Consider the following 24,478-nt stretch of genomic DNA (forward strand, 5'->3'; position numbering starts at 1 on the left):
GATTACAGGCACCCACCACCACGCCCGCTAATTTTTTGTATTTTTAGTAGAGACGGGGTTTCACCATGTTGGCCAGGCTGGTCTGGAACTCCTGACCTCAGGTGATCCGCCCACCTTGGCCTCCCAAAGTGCTGGGATTACAGGCGTGAGCCACCGCACCTGACCAGAAGTCATCTTTATTATGTAGAGGTTTCCCCCTTGTACAAGATCGTTGTGTGTGAGTATGGATGTGCGAGTTTAGGAAAGCAACTGATAGACCTGTGAAATAAGGATGCCAATACAGGAAGATCTGAGGTAAATGGGAGCCCGGTGAAATTCCTGGAGGCACAACTCAGGTCAGGGTCTTGGGATGTCAAGAAAGAGGAAGGGCTTCTTCTCCGAGAAAACACCAAATGGCGGATGACGCCGGTGCGGGGGGGGGGGGGGGGGGGGGCCCGGGGGCTCTGGTGGCCCTGGGATGGGGAACCGCGGTAGCTTCCACGGAGGTTTCGGCAGTGGCATCGGGGGCCGGGGTCGCGGCCATGGACGGGGCTGGGGCCGAGGCCGCGGAGCTCGCGGAGGCAAGGCCGAGGATAAGGAGTGGATGCCCATCACCAAGCTGGGCCGCTTGGTCAAGGACATGAAGATCAAGTCCCTGGAGGAGATCTACCTCTTCTCCTTGCCCATTAAGGAATCTGAGATCAGTGATTTTTTCTTGGGGGCCTCTCTCTTTTTTTTTTTTTTTTTTGAGACGGAGTCTAGGTCTGTCGCCCAGGCTGGAGTGCAGTGGCCGGATCTCAGCTCACTGCAAGCTCCGCCTCCCAGGTTTACGCCATTCTCCAGCCTCAGCCTCCCAAGTAGCTGGGACTACAGGCGCCCGCCACCTCGCCCGGCTAGTTTTTTGTATTTTTTAGTAGAGACGGGGTTTCACCATGTTAGCCAGGATGGTCTCGATCTCCTGACCTCGTGATCCGCCCATCTCGGCCTCCCAAAGTGCTGGGATTACAGGCTTGAGCCACGGCGCCCGGCCTGGGGGCCTCTCTCAAAGACGAGGTTTTGAAGATTATGCAGGTGCAGAAGCAGACCCGTGCTGGCCAGCGTACTAGGTTCAAGGCGTTTGTTGCTATTGGGGACTACAATGGCCATGTCGGCCTGGGTGTTAAGTGCTCCAGGGAGGTGGCCACCACCATCCGTGGGGCCATCATCCTGGCCAAACTCTCCATTGTCCCCATGCGCAGAGGCTACTGGGGGAACAAGATCGGCAAGCCCCACACCGTCCCTTGCAAGGTGACAGGCTGCTGCGGCTCTGTACTGGTGCACCTCATCCCTTCACCCAGGGGCACTGGCATCGTCTCAGCGCCTGTGCCCAAGAAGCTGCTTATGATGGCTGGTATCGATGACTGCTACACCTCAGCCCAGGGCTGCACTGCCACCCTGGGCAACTTCGCCAAGGCCACCTTTGATGCCATCTCTAAGACCTACAGCTACCTGACCCCTGACCTCTGGAAGGAGACTGTATTTACCAAGTCTCCCTATCAGGAATTCACTGACCACCTTGTCAAGACCCACACCAGAGTCTCCGTGCAGCGGACCCAGGCTCCAGCTGTGGCTACAACATAGGGTTTTTATACAAGAAAAATAAAGTGAATTAAGCCTGAAAAAAAAAAAAAAAAAAGAAAGAAAGAGGAAGGGAAGGCTGTGGGTCTGGGTGTTTTGTGAGCTATGTGCACCTGAGGATATGGGTGAGACCCTCCGCCGTGTGCAAGCCGGATTGCATGCGTCTGGCATACAGAAGCGCTCAGTGAATGTTGAATAAGTGAACAAATGAGTGAATCAACTAATTTTGGGAAACTTCTTGTATGCCAAACAACAAGCTAGCACCTTTCATACCGTAGAACAACCCTACCAGAAAGGTATTTTGACTCCCATTTAACAGGCCAGGAAAGCTGAGGCTGGGAGAGGGAAGGTCCCCTTCCCTGTTCAAACCTGGATCTTTGTGATTCCAGAAGTCGTCATTCACCGAAGGGACCAGATTCATCCACCCGTCAAGAATTTATTAAGCACATGTTGCGCAGCGCAACGAACATAGTACAACAACCGCTCTCGATGGCATGGAACAGGCAGAGTACTCCCGGAAGACCAGCTGGGCGGTTGGACTGAAGATACCGAAAGGGCGGGGTTTCTGGTCCGCACCTCCAGGGAATGTAGCTGCCTCTGCCTCATAGTTATGGCTTTGGCTGAGAGAGCACAGCTAGATCGAGGTTGGAGCGCGGTCTAGGGCTCAGATATTACGAATATTGGCCGAGAGAGGGCGCAGTTCCGCAACTAAAAGTTGGCCAGGAGCCCCTCCGTGCGCCGACTGGCCATCGATGCGCAGGCGCAGAGGACCCAAGGAGCGGCTTAATAATATTATCTTGCGGAGGGATAATTTGAGAAGAGGGGGCGTGGCTCCGAAACCGACGCAAACATAGAGGCGTGGCTCAACCAAATCACCCCTCGCCTATTTGTCGCTGCCCCTGAGGGCGTGGTCTGGGTGCTGCTTCTCGGAAGGAGGGCGGGCCGAATCGCGTTTTTCCTTCGCGTCGGAGGCGTCGCTTAGGGCGGGCCCTCAAATCGCCGTTCAGCGATTGGCCGCCTGGCTAATGGGTGGTGGCCAGACGGGCAGTCCATCCCCAGTGCGGTCACTTCCTGTGGAGTTTCCCCATCCCTGGGAGGAGGGAGGAGGGAGGAGGGGGAAGAAGACGAGGGGAGGAGGGCGGTCGTCCGGGGTTAGGTTGGGGGGGGCGTCGGTCCCTTCTGGGCGGGGGATGACTCACGGCCCATCCCATCTCCCCGACGCCGCCCGCCCGCGCAGTGCTAGCTCCATGGCTTAGCGGAGGAGGAGGCGGTGGCGAGCTGGGGGGAGGGGGACTCTTATTTTGTTAGGGGGACCGGGCCGAGGCCCGACCGGCCTGGCAGGGCTCGCCCGGGGCCGGGCGTCATGTCTCATGCGGCCGAGCCACCTCGGGATGGCGTAGAGGCCAGCGCGGAGGGCCCTCGAGCCGTGTTCGTGCTGTTGGAGGAGCGCAGGCCGGCCGACTCGGCTCAGCTGCTCAGGTGCGGTGCCGCCTGGGGCCGGGAGTGCCGACTGGGGCTCCCAGGGGCCTGATCTGGGGGGCAGCGGGGGCCCCGGACTGGGATTGGAGGCCCTCGGCCTAGCCTTGGAGGACGTCGGGGCGCCCGTCTTGGGGGGGCACCTAAGGAATCCGGCAGTGGCCTGCTTGGATCGTGGCTTTATTAAAGGAGTCGTGAGAGTGCATTAAACGGGGTCTGGGCCAGGTTTGGGGAGCCCTTGACTGTGTCTAGAGGGGCCTATTCTGGAGTATCCAGAAACTGGTCTGAGATAGCTGAACTTGGCAGACTGGGACTCTGATTAGAGGCTGAATTCGGGGGTTTTCAGTTGGACATGAGGGGAATGAATTTGAGGGGACACTGTCAGGTGAGGCACTGGTTTTAAGGGAATCCTGGAATCTTTTTCCCTCGTGTGGGAGAAGGGGTCCTGAGGGACACAAGTGCTGTCCTGGGAGCTTGGTGCCTCTCAGTGACTGGTTGCTGTGTTTGGGGATAACATGAATCTGGAGGGATTTGGAGGTATCTCAGATATGCTGCCTGGGACCAGCCTTGTGAGTGCGTGTGAATGAACAAGAGAAGCAACAACATTCAGCAAGACTTGGCCTGAATAATCCTTTCCCCCCTGCCCGCCCACCCAGCTGGGGCAGATCCCAAGGATAGTGGAAAAGCCCTCTTCCCACACCTGTTAAGGGCCTGAATGGGAGACAGACAGCCAGACAGAGGGCGATGATGTTACCTCTTAGCTCAGAGAAGGCCTCAGACCTTGTTTGGGAACCCAGAGGAGGCTCTTGTTCATGCTGCTACTCGTTCTAGCCTCTCAGCCCTTCCCACTACCTAGCCCCACACCCCTTTTCTTTTTATCTTCTTTTCGATCTCTGAGCTTCTGGGGGTAATCTGTCCATAGAGCTGGAACGAGTACAGATTGCACCATCCCTGCCTGGGTGGATCCCCTCTGGCCTCTTCTCATCCTTACTTTTATCAATGGGCTTTGGAGCCCCAGCCCTCCCTGATCACCCCAGTGCCCATCTCTTCCAACTTCTGTGCAATGGGTGTGAGAGCCTTGGTGGTGACGGGGCTCTTTGCCTCCTTTGTGCCTGGGATTGTGCTGAGCTCAGTGGCTCCCCCGAGCTTCCTCTTCCCCACTTCCTGGGTGGTTTTAGGGCTCCATCTGAGGGTGAGGAGAGGAAGGAAGACAGATCCTTGGGGAGGGTAGAGGATTCTTGTCAAGTGAAGTCACCAGCAATCTCTCAGCATTCTAAATGTTTGGCTAAATTGAAGGATGCATATTCATCCACGTGTGTGTTAACTGTCCCTTGCTCTCTGGGGCTGAGCAGAGCCTTTCTGTATATTGATTCACCGTCTTCTAATTCCTCTGTAACAACCTAGGTCATCGCACTAGTGGACATAGTTAAAGGGAGGGGTGTATATGGCTTCTTATTTTGTATGCCAGTGGGTATTGGTGTTGGAGGTGTGTGTGTGTTTTGATCTATCCAAAAAAACAGAAGGCTGGGCAAGCTCCTCCGGCTAAGAAAAGAATGCTTGTATAAAGTGGATCAACCACCCAAATTCTCCCTCTTGTAAATCCAGTCTGTTGGAGTGAGGGGAGCCTTTGATATTTCTATTTTATATTTGGGCATGTGTTGGCATCCCATGAACTCTGACTGGGGCTGGGAGAAACTCATTTGTGAAATGGGTTTTCACAAATTTCACTTGACTTTATGTCAAGTGAATTATTCCCAGTTCTCTTTGTGATGCATTCAGTCTGTGTTACAAGGGACTGTTATGCTGAGGGGTGCCCCTACTTGCTCTGTGTGTGTGTGTGTGTGTGTACATACACATATACCTGGGCTCAAATTCAGCTGTAAAGAAAATATTAGGGGGTTGGCCGGGCGCAGTGGCTCACGCCTGTAATCCCAGCACTTTGGGAGGCCGAGGCAGGCGGATCATGAGGTCAGGAGATCGAGACCATCCTGGCCAACATGGTGGAACCCTGTCTCTACTAAAAATACAAAAATTAGCTGGAGGTGGTGATGTGTGCCTGTAATCCCAGCTACTCGGGAGGCTGAGGCACGAGAATCACTTGAACCCAGGGGGCAGAGGTTGCAGTGAGCCGAGATCACACCACTGTATTCCAGCCTGGCGACAGAGCAAGACTTTGTCTTAAAAAAAAAAAAAAAAAAAATAGTAGGTGGGTATGGGGGCTGGGAGAACTCTGATAGGAAGTCAGGAATCCTTCTATAAAGTGAATTGTTATTCCTAAATTCTGTTTTCCTCAAACCTAGGTTGTTACAGTGTGGGGGCTGGGATGCAGGCGTTCTTATTATTCTGACTCTTAAGGGACTATGAGTAACACAGTGGGGAGGGGAAAGGAGGATGGGGGAAAGGAGGTGGGAATTCATGGTTGTGTGGTACCCAGCAAGGTGGCCAAGTATGAGGGGCTTGTGCCTTCCTCTTGATTCTCCCCTTCTCTGTCTCTCTCTTTCTCTGTCTCAGGGGAGGGCTGGGGAATAAGGTCCTTCATTCAATCACTGACCACCACTCCACCTCCCCCTCAGCCTGAACTCTTTGCTTCCGGAATCCGGGATTGTTGCTGACATAGAATTAGAAAACGTCCTTGATCCTGACAGCTTCTACGAGCTCAAAAGCCAACCCTTACCCCTTCGCTCAAGGTATGTATGACTTGTCTGTCTGACTCCCTTCCCAATTCCTCAGCGCTCCTCTCCCCTCTTGATGGGCAGAGGCCCTCAGTACCAGCCCAACCCATTCTTTCACCAGTCTGCGTTTTCTAGGTGGTAAAATTAGGGGCCAGAAAGAGCATGTCACACAGGAAAGTGGGTGGCCAAGCTAGGATTCCAGTATCTCTGTCAAGACCCCTCCTGCCTCCCCCCTGCCCACCTGCACACCCATTCATATGCAAGTGTTCCAGCTTCTGGTGTTCCAGCCGGCCTGGAGTGCTCAGAGATAGGGCGTGGCCTGCTTAAACTCTAGTCCCCGGGTGGGCGGGGCCATACCTCTAGCCCCAACTCAGCCCCTTCCCACACTACCAACTCACCCACCCTCAGCCCTTGAGGAGCCCCTGCTGGTCTCTTCTTTCCCCAAGCTTGGAAGTCTAAATGTGCTGAGTCATCGGCCTGGGCTCTGAGAGAGGGGAGGGGAGGTGGAAGAGGGGCAGGAAGAGAGTATTGTGAAATCTCTGAGGTTTTCAAGACTGACTAGCTCCTGGGACCAGAGGCCCAGACAGGGGAGGAAGAGGAACCTGGGGCTCCTCCTATCACCTGACGCCCACCCCCAGGAGCTCAGAGAGCTTCTCTAGCCTCACATTGGGCTTAGGAGCCCTCTGTATCCACATTTTGCTGCCACAGCCTCAATTCTGCTTCTTCTGCTCTCCTGTAAATAGGACAAACACCCCCTTGCAGAGCTGAACAATAGCATCTCCACTTAATATGTGAACAGGCTCAAATCTAGGCTTCACCATAAGGACCAAAGGCTAAAACTCCCCCACCAGACTGACCTCCAATGTGTCCCCCATCAGACTGTGACCCCTGAGAGCCACCACCAAGCCTGGTACCTGTGTCTCTGCTTCTACATTGTGGCCTCGGAAGGCAGAGAACAGGCCTAGTTCCTGTGTCTGCTCCATCACACTACGACCCTTTAGGCTTGGGATGAGACTTTTAGCTTACCTAAAATATGGCCCCATATTTCCCATTCCACAGCCTCCCAATATCACTGCAGGCCACACCAGCCACCCCAGCTACACTCTCTGCATCGTCTTCTGCAGGGGGCTCCAGGACCCCTGCCATGTCGTCATCTTCTTCATCGAGGGTCTTGCTGCGGCAGCAGCTAATGCGGGCCCAGGCGCAGGAGCAGGAGAGGCGTGAGCGTCGGGAACAGGCCGCCGCGGCTCCCTTCCCCAGTCCTGCACCTGCCTCTCCTGCCATCTCTGTGGTTGGCGTCTCTGCTGGGGGCCACACATTGGGCCGTCCACCCCCTGCTCAGGTGCCCAGGGAGGTGCTCAAGGTAAGGTGAGATCCAGAGGCCCTGGGAGGGGGCTCCTGGTGACTGAGGAGTAGTCCTAGGAGCTAGGGATGGCCTTAATGTGCTGGTGATTTGGGGGCTAGGTCTTAGGGGCTCTAAGGAAGGTCCCTGGTACTGTTTAAATGATCTGTGTTCATGTCTCATGTGTTTCGGGTTTCTGAGGTGATCTTGTGAAATTGCGAGGAGTTCTTGGGGGCCATGAGGATGTCTTGGTGAACCATGGAGGCTCATGAGTGCCCCAAGTGGGCCCTGGCTTTGTAGGAAGAGCTTCATATGTGTGGGATACGTTAGTTCTTTGGCCATCAGGGGGTCTTGGGGAAGCATTGTATGGTTCCCAGGTCTATTAGGTGGTGTCAGAGACTAGGGTGGGGAATCTTGGGGACTGTGACAGGGTTTTCCAGAAACTACGAGGGATCCTGTCAGTCATAGGTGGATCTTGGCAGCTGTGAAGGATTTCTGAGAAAGAGAGTTTGGGTCCTGGGGGAGACTTGCCAATGTTTTTGGGGTGTTCTGAGATTCTGGGTCCAGCTTGTCTGCCTGAGTCTAGGCACCGATGAGTTAGGAGGGTCAGGCTGGAGCTCAGAGTCACCCCTTTGAGTCCTGTTCTGCCTTGTCCCCTCCTTTTCCTTGTCTACCTTATTCCACAGGTGCAGACCCACCTGGAGAACCCAACGCGCTACCACCTGCAGCAGGCGCGCCGGCAGCAGGTGAAACAGTACCTGTCCACCACACTCGGGCCCAAGCTGGCTTCCCAGGCCCTCACCCCACCGCCGGGGCCCACAAGTGCCCAGCCGCTGCCTGCCCCCGAGGCTGCCCACACTACCGGCCCTACAGGCAGTGCGCCCAACAGCCCCATGGCGCTGCTCACCATCGGGTCCAGCTCAGAGAAAGAGGTAAGAGGCTACAGCCAAACCTCCTCCCACATTCCCCTCCCAAATTCTTCTAACCCTGTATGATACTTACTTCTTCGCCTAGATTGATGATGTCATTGATGAGATCATCAGCTTGGAGTCCAGTTACAATGATGAAATGCTCAGCTATCTGCCCGGAGGCACCACAGGACTGCAGCTCCCCAGCACGGTGAGGCCCTGAGATGGGAGGTTGGTCTGAAAATTAGGGCATTTCTGTATCACCAAGACCATACTCAGCTGGCTGTGTGTATATGAGACCCTTGCCTGGATTATGCTAAGATAGAGAGGGAGGCCTTATGGTGAGAATAGGGTATGTCAATGCCCTTGGACCTTGTTGGACTGTGTTGAGAGGTGGGCCATGTAAACTGTGAAAGATACAGGTGGGGAGTTCACTGAGACAGCAGGGTATATCAAAGTGCTTAGGCTTTGCTGTGAGAAGTACCAAGAGATGATAATCTTTTCTTTTTTTTTTCTGTGACAGAGTCTCGCTCTGTCACTCAGGCTGGAGTGCAGTGGTGCAATCTTGGCTCACTGCAATCTCTGCCTCCCAGGTCCAAGCAATTCTCCTGCCTCAGCCTCCTGAGTAGCTGGGATTATAGGCACGTGCCACCACACCTGGCTGATTTTTGTATCTTTAGTAGAGACAGGGTTTCACCGTGTTAGCCAGGATGGTCTCAATCTCCTGACTTTGTGATCTGCCTGCCTTGGCCTCCCAAAGTGCTGGGATTACAGGCCTGAGCCACTGTGCCCAGCCTAACTTGCTTTATTTATTTATTTATTTTTAATTTAATTTTTTTTTTTTTTTTTGAGATGGAGTTTCACTCTTCTTGTCCAGGCTGGAATGCAATGGTGTGATCTCTGCTCATTGCACCCTCTGCCTCCTGGGTTCAAGCGATTCTCCTGCCTCAGCCTCCCAAGTAGCTGAGATTACAGGTGCCTGCCAGCATGCCTGGCTAATTTTTGTATTTTAGTAGAAACGGGGTTTCACTGTGTTGGTCAGGCTGGTCTCGAACTCCTGACCTCAGGTGATCCACCCACCTCGGCCTCCCAAAGTTCTCGGATTACAGGCTTGAGCCACCGCGCCCAGCCTATTTATTTATTTTTGAGATAGGGTCTTGCTCTGTCACCCAGGCTGGAGTGCAGTGGTGTAATCTTGGCTCACTGCAGCCTCCACCTTCCGGGCTCAAGTGATCCTCCCACCTCAGCCTCCCAAGTACCTGGGACCACAGGCTTGTGTCACCATGCCTGGCTAATTTTTTGTATTTTTAGTAGAGACAGGGTCTCACTATGTTGCCCAGGCTGGTCTCGAACTCCTGAGCTCAAGCCATCCACCCACCTTGGCCTCCTAAAGTGCTGGGATTATAGACATAGCCACCATGCCGGGTCTCATAACTCGCTTTAGAGCATGCCAAGTAGCTGTAGTTTTGCTTTTTTCCAACTTATCAATAGGATGGAAGCATGTATAAAAATGGGACTAATTTATCAGAACTTTTTATTGATTTGGACACAGCTAGAGATTGGGACCTTATATGTGGCAGACTGGAAGTGGGTTCAAGAGATTAAAACTCATGAAGAGGTGGGATTTGGATATATTTTATTTTATTTTTATTTATTTACTTATTTATTTATTTTGAGATGGAATCTCACTCTGTTGCCCAGGCTGGAGTGCAGTGGCGTGATCTCGGCTGAATGTAACCTCCACCTCCTGTTTCAGCCTCCCAAGTAGCTGGGACTACAGGTGCAGGCCACCATGCCTGGCTAATTTTTGTTGTTGTTGTTGTTTTGAGACAGAGTTTCGCTCTTTTTGCCCAGGCTGGAGTGCAATGGCGTGATCTCGGCTCACCGCAACCTCTGCCTCCTGGGTTCAAGCAATTCTCCTGCCTCAGCCTCCCAAGTAGCTGGGATTACAGGCATGTGCCACCACCCCGGCTAATTTTGTATTTTTAGTAGAGACGGGGTTTCTCCATGTTGGTCAGGCTGGTCTTGAACTCCTGACCTCAGGTGATCCACCTGCCTCAGCCTCCCAAAGTGCTGGGGTTACAGGCATGAGCCACCACGCCCGGCTGTTTTGTATTTTTAGTAGAGATGGAGTTTCACCATGTTGGCCAGGCTGGTCATGAACTCCTGACCTCAAGTGATCCGCCCGCCTCAGCCTCCCAAAGTGCTGGGATTACAGGCGTGAGCCACCACACTTGGCCCTAGGTATACTTCAGATTAGCGTGCTGCTGCAGAGTATATCCAGGAAAGTGTGAAGGAGAGAAAAAAAAAAAAAACAAAAACTAGGCTGACATAAAGCAGTGCTAATTGAATAGTTGGGTAAGAATCTCCTGAGAGAACAGAATGTGCAAGAAGATACTGGAGTCAGGACCTTGGTCCACAGCAGCAGGAGACCCTGATGTGGAAGATGGTACAACTTGATCAGAGTGAAAGACTGGAGATTAGGTTGGAATTCTCCAGAAGGCCAGATTTTGGATAGAATGTTGTCATGACAATTTACCAAGGTCAGAGAAGATTGGGTTGGAGTGTTCCAAGAATGCTGGATTGGAATGTTGTGCTGGGAGGAGCTAACGGACTGGAATGTCGCATCAGAGCCGACAAAGACCTGAGAAGGGTGGTTTTCCAGCATTTCTTCTCAGAGCCAGCCCCGGGGTTTGGGAAAGGGGCTTTAGAGGTCACTGAGGGATATGAGGGACTGGAGGAAGTGATAAGCAGGCCAGGCAGGCTCCAGTCTCCCAGTGAAGCAAGGTAGGTCGGGTTTGCTCTGTCCTCCCTGTTTGGTCGCCATGTGAATTTGCCTTGAAGGAGAAGCAAGGGTTCTGGTGCTGAGTCAGCCAGTCTTTGCATTAGAGGGATATGTGGAAGCTCAGGAACCTGGTTCTGAGGAGGAGCCAAGCCTGGGGTTTGTTCCCAACTGGTGGTTCTCTGCCCTCTCTGCCCCCAGCTGCCTGTGTCAGGGAATCTGCTTGATGTGTACAGTAGTCAAGGCGTGGCCACGCCAGCAATCACTGTCAGCAACTCCTGCCCAGCTGAGCTGCCCAACATCAAACGGGAGATCTCTGGTAGGTGATAGGGTCTTGGTCCCATGGCCCTACACTTTACCCCAGGTGAGCCCTGTGCCTGCCAGGTCTAGAGATGGGCCTGATTCTGGGGAAAATGGTTTGGACATACAGAAATGGGGGCTGTTTATCCCCTTTCCCCATGTGGCTTGTGGTCTTGCTTTCACCCCGCTTCCTCTCACTTCCTCTCATCTTGGATTTAACAACCAGCCTATCACCAAGGCTTAAAATAGAAAAAAAGAGGCACTTTTTAAAAACGGCATTTCCCCTGCTTTCGGCTACCAAACCCTACCTTAGCATCTGCATGCGTTTCTTGCCTTCCTGTGCCCAGAGGCCCTGATCACTCCACTCTTTTCCAGAGACCGAGGCAAAGGCCCTTTTGAAGGAACGGCAGAAGAAAGACAATCACAACCTAAGTAAGCCAGAAAGCGTGTGCACTGCCCAGGTGCTGTGCAGGCCTGCCTCACCCCGAGTCCTGGCCCCCCATGGGGAACTCCTTCCCTGCAACAGCCTCCCAACTCCCTACTTTCTGTCTCTTCCATTCTTGGCTAATTGACAACTCTTTCTCCCACTCTTTCTTCCTCTCCTCCCCTCTCCAAAGTTGAGCGTCGCAGGCGATTCAACATTAACGACAGGATCAAGGAACTGGGCACTCTCATCCCTAAGTCCAGTGACCCGTGAGTCTGGGCTGGGACCCTGCCAGTGGGAGGTGGGGCAGGCGTCCCATGCTACTAAAATTGTGTCTTGGTGGGATCACCAGGCAGTCTTGGCCCAGGCATTTCTCTTCTGGTTCTTTCTCAGCCTGAGCAGGGTTGCAGAGCCTCACTGTGTCAGCACCTAAAATTTTAGGCACATAATGTTATGGTCTGTATGCCCCATCTGGTCTCCGTAGGATATATGCACCTACTTTTCTGTTCACTTAGTACTTCCTTTTTTTTCTTTCTTTTTGAGATGGAGTCTCATTCTGTCACCCAGGCTGGAGTGCAGTGGTGCAATGGTACTTCCTTTATTTATTCAAGATTTGTTTATTGGCCGGGTGTGGTGGCTCATGCCTGTAATCCCAGCACTTTGAGAGGCCGAGGCGGGTGGATCACCTAAGGTCAGGAGTTTCAGACTAGTCTGGCCAACATGGTGAAACCCCCTCTCTACTAAAAATACAAAAGTTAGCCACGTGTGGTGGCTCACACCTGTAATCCCGGCACTTTGGGAGGCCGAGGCAGGCGGATCACGAGGTCAGGAGTTGAAGGCCAACATGGTGAAACCCTGTCTCCACTAAAAATACAAAAAATTTAGCTGCACATGGTGGCATGCACCTGTAATCCCAGCTACTTGGGATGCTGAGGCAGGAGAATCACTTGAACCCGGGAGGTGGAGGTTGCAGTGAACCAATATGGCGCCACTGCACTCCAGCCTGGGTGACAGAGCAAGACTTCGTCTCAAAAAAAAAAAAAAGATGGCCAGGCGCAGTGGCTCAAGCCTGTAATCCCAGCACTTTGGGAGGCCGAGGCGGGTGGATCACGAGGTCAGGAGATCGAGACCATCCTGGCTAACACCGTGAAACCCCGTCTCTACTAAAAAAAATACAAAAAATTAGCCGGGCGTGGTGGCGGGTGCCTGTAGTCCCAGCTACTCGGGAGGCTGAGGCAGGAGAATGGCGTGAACCCGGGGGGCGGAGCTTGCAGTGAGCCGAGATCGCGCCACTGCACTCCAGCCTGGGGCACAGAGCAAGACTCCCTCTCAAAAAAAAAAAAAAAAAAAAAAAGATGGCCGGTGTGGTGGGAGGCCGAGGCAGGTGGATCACGAGGTCAGGAGATGGAGACCATCCTGGCCAACATGCTGAAACCCCATCTCTATTAAAAATACAAAAATTAGCCAGGTGTGGTGGTGGGCACCTGTAATCCCAGCACCTGAGGAGGCGAGACGGGTGGATCACTTGAGGTCAAGAGTTGGAGACCAGCCTGGCCAACATGGTGAAACCCCGTCTCTATAAAAAATACAAAAAAAATTAGCGGGGCATGGTGGCACAGGCCTGTAATCCCAGCTACTCAGAAGATTGAGGCAGGAGAATCGCTTGAACCCGGGAGGTGGAAGTTACAGTGAGCCGAGATTGTGCCACTGCACTCCAGCCTGAGTGACAGAGCGAGACTCCATCCCCCACCCCCTTCCCCCAAAAAAAAGGAGAAGAGAAAGATTTATTTATTGAGCCTCTGGTTTGTGCCAGGTACCATATTAGGCCCTAAAGATACCAGAGGGAGGCTGGGCATGGTGGCTCATGCGTATAATCCCAGCACTTTGGGAGGCCGAGGTGGGCAGATCACGAGGTCAGAAGGTCGAGACCATCCTGGCTAACACAGTGAAACCCTGGCTCTACTAAAAATACAAGAAATTAGCCAGGTGTGGTGGTGGGCACCTGTAGTCCCAGCTACTCGGGAGGCTGGGGCAGGAGAATGGCGTGAACCCGGGAGGCTGAGCTGACAGTGAGCTGAGATCGCACCACTGCACTCCAGCCTGGGTGACAGAGCAAGACTCTGTCTCAAAAAAAAAAAAAAAAATACCAGAGGGAACAAAACAGACCTCATGAAACTGATGTTTTAGTAGGGGCAGACAAATAGTAAATAAGTAAACATCCATGAGATCCATTATGATGAGTGTTATGAGAAGAATAAAGACTGGAAGGAAAATGGGAGAATGTTGGAGAGGGTTACAGTTTGGGGTAAGGAAGGTGAGGACAGGGCAGGCCCCAACTGACAAGGAAACGTTTGAATAAAGAGCCTAAGGAGGCAAGGGAGGGAGCCGCATAGGTCTCTGGGGGTAAGAGTATTCAAGGCAGAGGGCACAGCTGGGATTGATGCCCTGCGATGGGAATGGTTTTCCGTATTCTAGGAGCACTGAGATACCAATGTGGCTGTAGTGAGATCAATCAGAGAGACATAGGGAAGAGAGGAATCCTAAGGGGTCAGGTCAGAGACGGCTTCTAGGGTTTGGAGTGTGATGGGGCACCGTTGGAAGATTCCAGGCGGGAAGTTTTCCTCTGGGTACTCCATATCTTTAAAGGACCCCAGCCTCAAGTTCTAGGCATGTGGTGGGAGGTTCCCACCTGGTGCAATCCCCGCCTCAGCTCCTGAGAAACCCCTCATGTGGCATTTCCCACTTGCCTCCCACTTGGGCCCCACAGGGAGATGCGCTGGAACAAGGGCACCATCCTGAAGGCCTCTGTGGATTATATCCGCAAGCTGCAGAAGGAGCAACAGCGCTCCAAAGACCTGGAGAGCCGGCAGCGATCCCTGGAGCAGGCCAACCGCAGCCTGCAGCTCCGAATTCAGGTTTGAAAAGAGGAGATGGTGGTGGGGGAAGTAGGGGAGAGCTTCCTGCAGGTGGAGACAGAGAGAAAGCGGGCCAGGGTTTCCCTTCCTGGCATACTTGGGGTATCCCCGGGCTTCCCAACTCACATGTTGGTGATAGTGATAATGATAAGTAATAATCATAATATTAACAGGGATAATATTGCTAACGTACATAGCTTTTAGCTTGTGCTCTGTACTGTGACAAGAGCTTTATATTCACTAACTTATTCAATCCTCACAATTCTATGAGATAGGGGCTTTTTTTGTTTTGTTTTTTTTGACACGGAGTTTTGCTCTTGTTGCCCAGGCTGGAGTGCAATGGCACAATCTCGGCTCACTGCAACCTCCGCCTCCCGGGTTCAAGCAGTTCTCCTGTCTCAGTCTCCTGAGTAGCTACAATTATAGGCATGCACCACCACGCCCAGCTAATTTTTGTATTTTTAGTAGATATGGGGTTTCTCCATGTTGGTCAGGCTGGTCTCAAACTCCCGACCTCAGGTGATCCACCTACCTCAGCCTCCCAAAGTGATTACAGGCGTCAGCCACCACGCCTGGCCTAGGGGCCATTATTATATACCCACTTTACAGTTTGCGACTCTGAAGCTTCAGAGATGTTAAGCACCTTGCCTAAAGTTTTCCAAGTAGTGAGTAGCAGAAGCTGAATTCCAACCCAGGGAACCTACCCTTTTCAACCTTTACACTCCTCTGCCTCTAAGGGACTCTGAACCCTACTTATCCTGCACCCAACCCTTATTTTTTACAGGAGCTAGAACTGCAGGCCCAGATCCATGGCCTGCCGGTACCTCCCACCCCAGGGCTGCTCTCCCTGGCCACGACTTCGGCTTCTGACAGCCTCAAGCCAGAGCAGCTGGACATTGAGGAGGAGGGCAGGCCAGGCGCAGCAACGTTCCATGTAGGGGGGGGATCTGCCCAGAATGCTCCCCATCAGCAGCCCCCTGCACCGCCCTCAGATGCCCTTCTGGACCTGCACTTTCCCAGTGACCACCTGGGGGACCTGGGAGACCCCTTCCACCTAGGGCTGGAGGACATTCTGATGGAGGAGGAGGAGGGGGTGGTGGGAGGACTGTCGGGGGGTGCCCTGTCCCCACTGCGGGCTGCCTCCGATCCCCTGCTCTCTTCAGTGTCCCCTGCTGTCTCCAAGGCCAGCAGCCGCCGCAGCAGCTTCAGCATGGAGGAGGAGTCCTGATCAGGCCTCACCCCTCCCCTGGGACTTCCCCACCCAGGAAAGGAGGACCAGTCAGGATGAGGCCCCGCCTTTTCCCCCACCCTCCCATGAGACTGCCCTGCCCAGGTATTCTGGGGGGAAGAGGAGAAGTGATCAGGCCCCACCCCTGTAATCAGGCAAGGAGGAGGAGTCAGATGAGGCCCTGCACCTTCCCCAAAGGAACCGCCCAGTGCAGGTATTTCAGAAGGAGAAGGCCGGAGAAGGACCTGAGATCAAGGCCTGCCCCCTGGGGATCACAGCCTCACCCCTGCCCCCGTGGGACTCATCCTTGTCCAGGTGAGGGAAGGAGACAGGATGAGGTCTTGCGCCTGTACCCTAGGGACTGTCCTAGCCAGGTCTCCTGGGAAAGGGAGATGTGAGGATGTTGCTCCATCCTTTGTCTTGGAACCACCAGTCTAGTCCATCCTGGCACAGAAGAGGAGTCAAGTAATGGAGGTCCCAGCCCTGGGGGTTTAAGCTCTGCCCCTTCCCCCTGAACCCTGCCCTGCTCTGCCCAGGCAAGGAACAGAAACGAGGATGAGACCCGGCCCCTTCCCCTGGGAACTCTCCTGGCCTTCTAGGAATGGAGGAGCCAGGCCCCACCCCTTCCCTATAGGAACAGCCCAGCACAGGCATTTCAGGTGTGGAAGAATCAGTAGGACCAGGCCACCACTCATGCTTGTGGAGATCACAGCCCCACCCTTGTCCCTCAGCAACATCCCATCTAAGCATTCCACACTGCAGGGAGGAGTGGTACTTAAGCTCCCCTGCCTTAACCTGGGACCAACCTGACCTAACCTTGGAGGGCTCTGAGCCAACCTTGCTCTTGGGGAAGGGGACAGATGATGAAATTTCATGGATGAATTTTCCAGACCTATATCTGGAGTGAGAGGCCCCCACCCTTGGGCAGAGTCCTGCCTTCTTCCTTGAGGGGCAGTTTGGGAAGGTGATGGGTATTAGTGGGGGACTGGGTTCAGGTTACCAGGACCAGTACCTCAGTATTCTTTTTCAACATGTAGAGCAACAGGATGAAGGAAGGGGCTATCCTGGGAGCTCCCCAGCCCAGGAAAAACTGGAAGCCTTCCCCCAGCAAGGCAGAGGCTTGGAGGAGGGTTGTAAAAGCATATTGTACCCCTCATTTGTTTATCTGAATTTTTTATTGCTCCACATACTGAGAATCTAGGCCACCCCAACCTCTGTCCCCCACCCAGTTCTTCATTTGGAGGAATCACCCCATTTCAGAGTTATCAAGAGACACTCCCCCCTCCATTCCCACCCTTCATACCTACACCCAAGGTTGTCAGCTTTGGATTGCTGGGGCCAGGCCCCAGGGAAGGTATACTGAGGGGTCTATAGGTTTGTGATTAAAATAATAAAAGCTAGGCGTGTTTGATGCGCTTTTAACTTTGGCAAAGAGTCTCCTGTCCTTGTTTTTCACTGTGCAGTGAACATGGCCCATGCAGGCCAAGAGGGATAAAAGTCCTTGGGAGAAACAGATTCCAGAAGAATGGATAAAATAATTTAGAAAGGAAGAGGGCATGGAGGAAGACTATGCAAACAAAAGACATTAGTCCTTTTAAAGACCAATCACCAGGCACAATTTTAACTGCTGCAAGTGTTTTATCTAATTTATTTCTCCAAAGGAATGTTAGTCAGAACATGCTGCTTCTTACTTCCATTTGGTCTTTGAAGAAGCTGAGGAATAGAATTGAACTGTTCTGAAGATACGCAAGCCTGTAAATGGGTGAGGCGGTAAAACAGTAAAGTCAGGTGAGTGAGGGCTTGATTGAAAAATGCCGCTGAGGGCAGAGGGGGAAAGAAGCTTTTCTTGCAAATCCACTTTTGAAACTGATAAGGAAGTCTATGAGGATATTTCCTGGCAGACAACAGAGGTATTCAAGGTGGTGGAAAGGGCAGACAAATATCTGAAAGGCAGAGAAACAGGCAACCAAATGAATTTTGGAACAGATGTTGAGATTTTGGGAGAATTTAAATGAACACAAGTATCTTCTTGAAGGCTGGGAAAAAGTATTTTTCCCGCAATTTCTCAACCAGACACTGACTCCTAGAATAAGCATCAAGCCTGGTCCCTCCATTTCCCCCACCAGACTGTGACCTCTGAGGGCTGGAACTGGGCTTGGTCACTGTGACTCCTCTCTCTCTTTTTTTTTTTTTTTTTTTTTGAGACAGAGTCTCACCCTGTCACCCAGGCTGGAGTGCAGTGGCATGATCTCGACTCACTGCAACCTCTGCCTCCCAGGTTCAGGTAATTATCCTGTCTCAACCTCTCAAGTAGCTGGGATTACAGGCACCTGCCACCACACCCAGCTAATTTTTTGTGTTTTTAGTAGAGATGGGGTTTCACCATGATGGCCAGGCTGGTTTCGAACTCCTGACCTCAAGTGATCCTCCTGCCTTAGCCTCTCAAAGTGGTAGGATTACAGGCGTCAGCCTAGAAAGCTGGCTCTTTCTAACCTGTCACATTGCTACCCCTCCAAGCTTGGTTGCTGAATCTCTGTAACCAGACTGATGGCTCCCTAATAACCTTTATTTTTCTCCTCAACTTTGCTATACTGTCTCTCTCTCTCTTTTTTTTTTTTTTTTGAAGTGGAGTCTCGCTCTGTTGCCCAGGCTGAAGTACAGTGGCACAATCTCTGCTAACTGCAACCTCTGCCTCCCAGGTTCAAGCGACTCACATGCCTCAGCCTCCCAAGTACCTGGGATTACAGGTGCACAACCACGCCCAGCTAATTTTTGTATTTTTAGCAGAGACAGGGTCTCACCATGTTGCCCAGGCTGGTCTCAGACTCCGGGCCTCAAGTGATACCCCTGTCACGGCCCCCCAAGGTGGGATTACAGGCATAAGCCACCATACCTGGCTCTATACTCTCCTCTTAATTTAATTTAATTTAATTTAATTTATTTATTTATTTGAGACAGGGTTTCCCTGTCACCCAGGCTGGGGTGCAGTGGCGTGATCTCAGCTCACTGGAACCTCCGCCTCCCAGGTTCAAGTGATTCTCCTGCCTCAGGCTCCTGAGTAGCTGGGATTACAGGCATGTGCCACCACGCCTGGCAAATTTGGGTACTTTTTTTTTTTATACGGAGTCTCGCTCTTTTGCTCAGGCTGGAGTGCAGTGGCACGGTCTCAGCTCACTGCAACTTCCACCTCCCAGGCTCAAGCAATTCTCCTGCCTTAGCCTCCTGAGTAGCTGGGATTACAGGCACCTGCCACCACGCCTGGCTAATTTTTGTATTTTTATTACAGACAAGATTTCACCATGTTGGTCAGGCTGGTCTCAAACTCCTGACCTCGTGATCCACCCGCTTCGGCCTCCCAAAGTGCTGAAAGTACAGGGGTGAGCCACTGCGCCTGGTCTTTTTTTTTTTTTTTTTAAAGACAGAGTCTTGTTCTGTCGCCCAGACTGGAGTGCAATGGCGCGATCTCGGCTCACTGCAACCTCTGCCTCCCAGGTTCAAGTGATTCTCCTGCCTCAGCCTCTCGAGTAGCTGGGATTACAGACACGTGCCACTACCGCCCGGCTAATTTTTGTATTTTTAGTAGAGATGGAGTTACACCATGTTGGCCAGGCTGGTCTTGAACTCCTGACCTCAAATGATCCGCCCGCCTCGGCCTCCCAAATTGCTGGGATTACAGACATGAGCCACAGCCCCTGGCCCAATTTTTTTGAACTTTTAGTAGAGACTGGGTTTCACCATGTTGTCAGGCTGGTCATGCACTCCTGACCTCAGATGATTCGCCCACCTCGGCCTCCCAAATTGTTGGGATTATGGACGTGAGCCACCACGCCTGGCCTCTTCTTTATTTTTTAAACGTAACATGTAATGCCCAGAGGGTTTTTTTGGGGGGGGAGGTGGGGACAGGGTCTCATTCTGTCACCCAGACTGGAGTGCAGTGGAATGATCTTGGCTCACCACAACCTCCACCTTCCAGGTTCAAGCGATTCTCCTGCCTCAGCCTCCTGAGTAGCTGGGATTACAGACACATGCCACTACTGCCTGGCTAATTTTTGTATTTTTAGTAGAGATGGGTTTTCACCATGTTGGCCAGGCTGGTCTTGAACTCCTGATCTCAAATGATCCAACTGCCTCGGCCTCCCAAAGTGCTGGGATTACAGAGTTTTTTTTGTTTGTTTTTTTTTTTTTAGATGAAGTCTCACTCTGTCGCCCAGGCTGGAGTGCAGTGGTACGATCTTGGCTCACTGCAACCTCTGGCTTCCAGGTTCAAGCCATTCTCCTGCCCCAGCCTCCCGGGTGGCTGGGACTACAGGCGCACGCCACCACGCCTGGCTAATTTTTTGTATTTTTAGTAGACGGGGTTTCACCGTGTTAGCCAGGATGGTCTTGATCTCCTGACCTTGTGATCCACCCACCTCAGCCTCCCAGAGTGCTGGGATTACAGGCGTGAGCCACCGCACCTGGCCTCCCAGAGTTTTTTAAAAGTTTTTCTGAAATAATTTTAGATTTACAGAAGAGTTGCATCACCATTAGTGAGCTTTCATACCTGTCACCCACCTCCCCTTAATGTTAACATCCTACATAACCATGGCACATTTACCAGTGCTAAGAAAATAACATTGGGCCGGGCACAGTGGCTCACGCCTGTAATCCCAGCACTTTGGGAGGCTGAGACGGGCAGATCACGAGGTCAGGAGATCAAAACCATCCTGGCTAACACGGTGAAACCCTGTCTCTACTAAAAATACAAAAAATTAGCCGGGCGTGGTGGCAGGCACCTGTAGTCCCAGCTACTCGGGAGGCTGAGGCAGGAGAATGGCGTGAACCCAGGAGGCTGACAGTGAGCCGAGATCGCGCCACTGCACTCCAGCCTTGGCGACAGAGTGAGACTCTGTCTCAAAAAAAAAAAAAATAACATTGGTAGAGTGCTATTGACTCAACTTCAGACTTTATTTGGATTTCACTGGTGAAATTTTTCCACTAACGTTTTTTCTGTGCTAGGATCCAAGTAAGGATGCCATACTACTTATTCCTGTGAAACAAATGGCCACAATCTTAGTGGCTCCAAACAATACACATAAATTATCTCTCAGGTTTTGCAAGTCAGGAATCCAGGCTGGGCTCAGCTGGGTCCTCAGCTTCAGCCTCTCTAAGGCACAATCAAAGAAGGAGTAGGGCAGGATTGAGGACTTCTTTGAACGTGCGACTGGGGAAGGATCTGCTCTGTGCTCCTGTATTTGTTGGCAGGATCCGGTTCTCTGCAGCTTGTTGGACAGAGGGCCCCAGTTCCTTGCTGGCTGTCAGCCAGAGGTGCCCACCATCCACACCTTTCCACGCGGTGGCTCACAGCATGGTAGTTTGCTTCAGCCAAGCCAGCAAGAGAAAGAGTTGGCTAGCAAAACAGAGGTCACATCTCTTGTGATCTAATTATGGAAGTGATACCCCTCAAGGTTGAGGCATTCTGTTGCTTGGAAACAAGTTAACTGAACGGGGAGGGGATTACACAAGACCAAGAATATAGCAGGCAGGGAGCACTGGTTGAGTGTATCTCAGAAGGCACCTACCGCAGATACTATGTTGTACTAAGTGGTCCTATCTTCTTGGTTTTTGCAGACAGTTTCTCAGTCTGTCCACTGAGAAGTCCTACAAATCGTGCTATTCCAGAAACAATGAGCACATCTAGTGGCCAGATCTTGGTTTCTTTTTTGTTGTTGTTGTTGAGACGGAGTTTCACTCTTGTCGCTCAGGCTGGAGTGCAATAGTGCAATCTTGGCTCACTGCAACCTCCGCCTCCTGGGTTCAAGCGATTCTCCTGCCTCTGAGTAGCTGAGACTGCAGGCGCTGGCCACCACGCCTGACTACTTTATGTATTTTTAGTAGAGAGAAGGTTTCGCCGTGTTGGCCAGGCTGATCTTGAACTCCTGTCCTCAGGTGATCGCCCACCTTGGCCTCCCAAAGTGCTGGGATTACAGGCCTGAGCCACCGCACCCAGCCTGGACCTTGGTTTCTTTTTTTTTTTTTTTGAGACAGAGTCTGGCTCTGTCGCCCAGGCTGGAGTGCAGTGACGTGATCTCCGCTCACTGCAAGCTCCACCGCCTCCCAGATTAACAAGATTCTCCTGCCTCAGCTTCCCTAAAAGCTGGGATTACAGGCACCTGCCACCACGCCCAGCTAATTTTTTTGTATTTTCAGTAGAGACGGGGTTTCACCGTGTTCACCAGGATGGTCTTGATCTCCTGACCTCGTGATCCGCCCACCTCCGCCTCCCAAAGTGCTGGGATTACAGGCGTGAGCCACCGCACCCGGCCTGACCTTGGTTTCTAAATGCCATTCTCCAGTAAAAGAAACCAGGACTCCTGGAAAAATGGCTGATTTTCATTCTGGGGTGGAGAGAAATACAAGATGAGCCTGGAGCATCTTGTAGTGACAGAAAGTAAGGAAATGCCTAAAAACAATGGCTGGGCGCGGTGGTTCATGCCTGTAATCCCAGCACTTTGGGAGGCCAAGGCGGGTGGATCACCTGGGGTCAGGAGTTTGAGACCAGCCTGGCCAACATGGTGAAACCCCATCTCTACTAAAAATACAAAAAATTAGCCGGGCGTGGTGGCGGGCACCTGTAATCTCAGCTACTCAGGAGGCTAAGGCAGGAGAATCGATTGAACCTGGGAGGCAGAGGTTGCAGTGAGCCGAGATCATGCCACTGCACTCCAGCCTGGGCAACAAGAGCGAAACTCTGTCTCAAAAAAAAAAAAAAAAAAAAAGTCATGATTGCAGCGTGTCATAAGATACAGAAGCCAACCTGAAAGAGTTCCTGGCCAGGCACGGTGGCTCACGTCTGTAATCCAGCACTTTGGGTGGATCACGAGGTCAAGAGATTGAGACCATCCTGGCCAACATGGTGAAATCCCGTCTCTACTAAATATACACAAATTAGTTGGGCGAGGTGGCACGCACCTGTAGTCCCAGCTACTCTGGAGGCTGAGGCAGGAGAATGGCTTCAACCTGGGAGGCAGAGGTTGCAGTGAGCCGAGATCTCGCCACCGCACTCCAGCCTGGCAACAGAGCGAGACTCTGTCTCAAAACAAAAGAAAAAAAAGAAAAACAACTCCCAGTGGCCAAAGCTGGAACAATTTGAGCAAGAATAACAAAAAGGAGAATATTAGATTATAGTTCAAAAAATGAACATCCATGATTCCATACTTATTTATATAAGTGATATGATTGAATAAATAAATGCTGAGAGCGAGGCGAGGTGCTGTGCCTGTAGTCCCAGCTACTTGGGAGGCTGAGGTGGGAGAATGGCTTAAGCTCAAGCGTTTGAGGCTGTAATGCACCATGATCACTCCTGTGAATAGCCCCTGCACTCTAGCCTGGAAGACACAGTGAGATCCTGTCTCTAATAAATATATGAATGGTGGAGAAGGGTCAACTCTTTCTTATACAAGAATTCCAGGCCGGGCGCGGTGGCTCAAGCCTGTAATCCCAGCACTTTGGGAGGCTGAGGCAGGTGGATCACGAGGTCAGGAGATCGAGACCATCCTGGCTAACATGGTGAAACCCCGTCTCTACTAAAAATACAAAAAACTAGCCGGGCGTGGTGGCGGGCGCCTGTAGTCCCAGCTACTCGGAGGCTGAGGCGGGAGAATGGCGTGAACCCGGGAGGTGGAGCTTGCAGTGAGCCGAGATCTCGCCACTGCACTCCAGCCTGGGCGACAGAGCGAGACTCCGTCTCAAAAAAAAAAAAAAAAAAAGAATTCCAAATAATAAATATAGAAGGAATGAGGGAAGTAGAAAATTCCCATTAGAATACCACAGTAATAATCGCTGCAGACAAAATCCACTAAATGCTAAAACTAGTGGGCAAAACTTTAAGGTGAAACACAGTTGCACATCCTTAAAGTATCACCTTCAGGCTGGGAGCAGCAGCTCACACCTGTAATCCCAACACATTGAAAGGCTGAGGTGGGAGAATCACTTAAGCTCAGGAGTTCAAGACCAGCCTAAGCAACATGGTGAAACCCCATGTCAAAAAATATATATTTTTTTATTTTTATCTTTATTTTGAGACAGAGTCTTGCTCTGTTGCCCAGGCTGGAGTGCAGTGATGCAATCTCAGCTCAATGCAACCTCCACCTCCTGGGTTCAAGCGATTCTACCTCAGCCTCTCAAGTAGCTGGAATTACAGGCATGCGCCACCACACCCAGCATGGGATTTCACCATATTGGCCAGGCTGGTCTTGAACTCGTGGCCTCAAGTGATCCACCTGCCTCAGCCTTCCAAAGTGCTGGGATTACAGGCATGAGCCACTGTGCTCAGCCAAAAAATATATTATTTTTAAAAAGTATAGGCCAGGCACGGTGGCTCATGCCTGTATTCCTAGCACTTTGGGAGGCCGAGGAGGGCAGATCACAAGTTCAGGGGATCGAGAACATCCTGGCTAACATGGTGAAACTCCGTCTCTACTAAAAAAAAAATACAAAAAATTAGCCGGGCATGGTGGCGGGCGCCTGTAGTCCCAGCTACTCAGGAGGCTGAGGCAGAAGAATGGTGTGAACCCGGGAGGTGGAGCTTTCAGTGAGTCGAGATAGCGCCACTGCACTCCAGCCTGGGTGACAGAGCGAGACTCCGTCTCAAAAAAAAAAAAAGTATCTGGCCGGGCGCGGTGGCTCAAGCCTGTAATCCCAGCACTTTGGGAGGCCGAGACGGGCGGATCACGAGGTCAGGAGATCGAGACCATCCTGGCTAACATGGTGAAACCCCGTCTCTACTAAAAATACAAAAAACTAGCCGGGCGTGGTGGCGGGCGCCTGTAGTCCCAGCTACTCGGAGGCTGAGGC

At 52.1% G+C, this 24,478-nt stretch overlaps 1 protein-coding gene and 1 pseudogene across 3 annotated transcripts; both read left to right on the forward strand.

Annotated features, from left to right (window-relative positions):
* The first annotated feature begins 392 nt into the window (after positions 1-392).
* LOC112615443 lies at positions 393-1,654 on the forward strand (annotated as a pseudogene). Its single transcript, XR_003117364.1, has 2 exons — positions 393-693; positions 1,008-1,654. The product of XR_003117364.1 is annotated as a 40S ribosomal protein S2-like (transcript).
* A 1,010-nt stretch (positions 1,655-2,664) lies between these two features.
* TFE3 (transcription factor binding to IGHM enhancer 3) lies at positions 2,665-17,075 on the forward strand. 2 transcript variants are annotated; one of them, XM_025372961.1, is made up of 10 exons: positions 2,665-3,075; positions 5,646-5,759; positions 6,804-7,107; positions 7,773-8,018; positions 8,101-8,205; positions 10,978-11,095; positions 11,452-11,508; positions 11,694-11,769; positions 14,268-14,415; positions 15,200-17,075. In XM_025372961.1, exons 1-10 carry the CDS (start codon positions 2,960-2,962, stop codon positions 15,641-15,643), a joined length of 1,728 nt encoding a protein of 575 aa, XP_025228746.1. In that variant the 5' UTR covers positions 2,665-2,959; the 3' UTR covers positions 15,644-17,075. The 2 variants fall into 2 exon arrangements, with proteins under 2 accessions (XP_025228746.1, XP_025228747.1); XM_025372962.1 differs by having other exon boundaries at positions 6,869-7,107.
* The last annotated feature ends 7,403 nt before the right edge of the window (positions 17,076-24,478 follow it).

This window comes from Theropithecus gelada, chromosome X (genome assembly GCF_003255815.1).
Source record: "Theropithecus gelada isolate Dixy chromosome X, Tgel_1.0, whole genome shotgun sequence".
Classification (NCBI taxonomy): Eukaryota; Metazoa; Chordata; class Mammalia; order Primates; family Cercopithecidae; genus Theropithecus; species Theropithecus gelada.

Bases quoted from the DNA above. Each gene is read 5' to 3' on its own strand.
- TFE3 (XM_025372961.1), top strand. From the start codon at position 2,960: ATGTCTCATGCGGCCGAGCCACCTCGGGATGGCGTAGAGGCCAGCGCG. The intron at 11,096-11,451 runs GTAGGTGATAGG...ACTCTTTTCCAG, and splicing joins CATCAAACGGGAGATCTCTG to AGACCGAGGCAAAGGCCCTT. The intron at 14,416-15,199 runs GTTTGAAAAGAG...TATTTTTTACAG, and splicing joins GCCTGCAGCTCCGAATTCAG to GAGCTAGAACTGCAGGCCCA.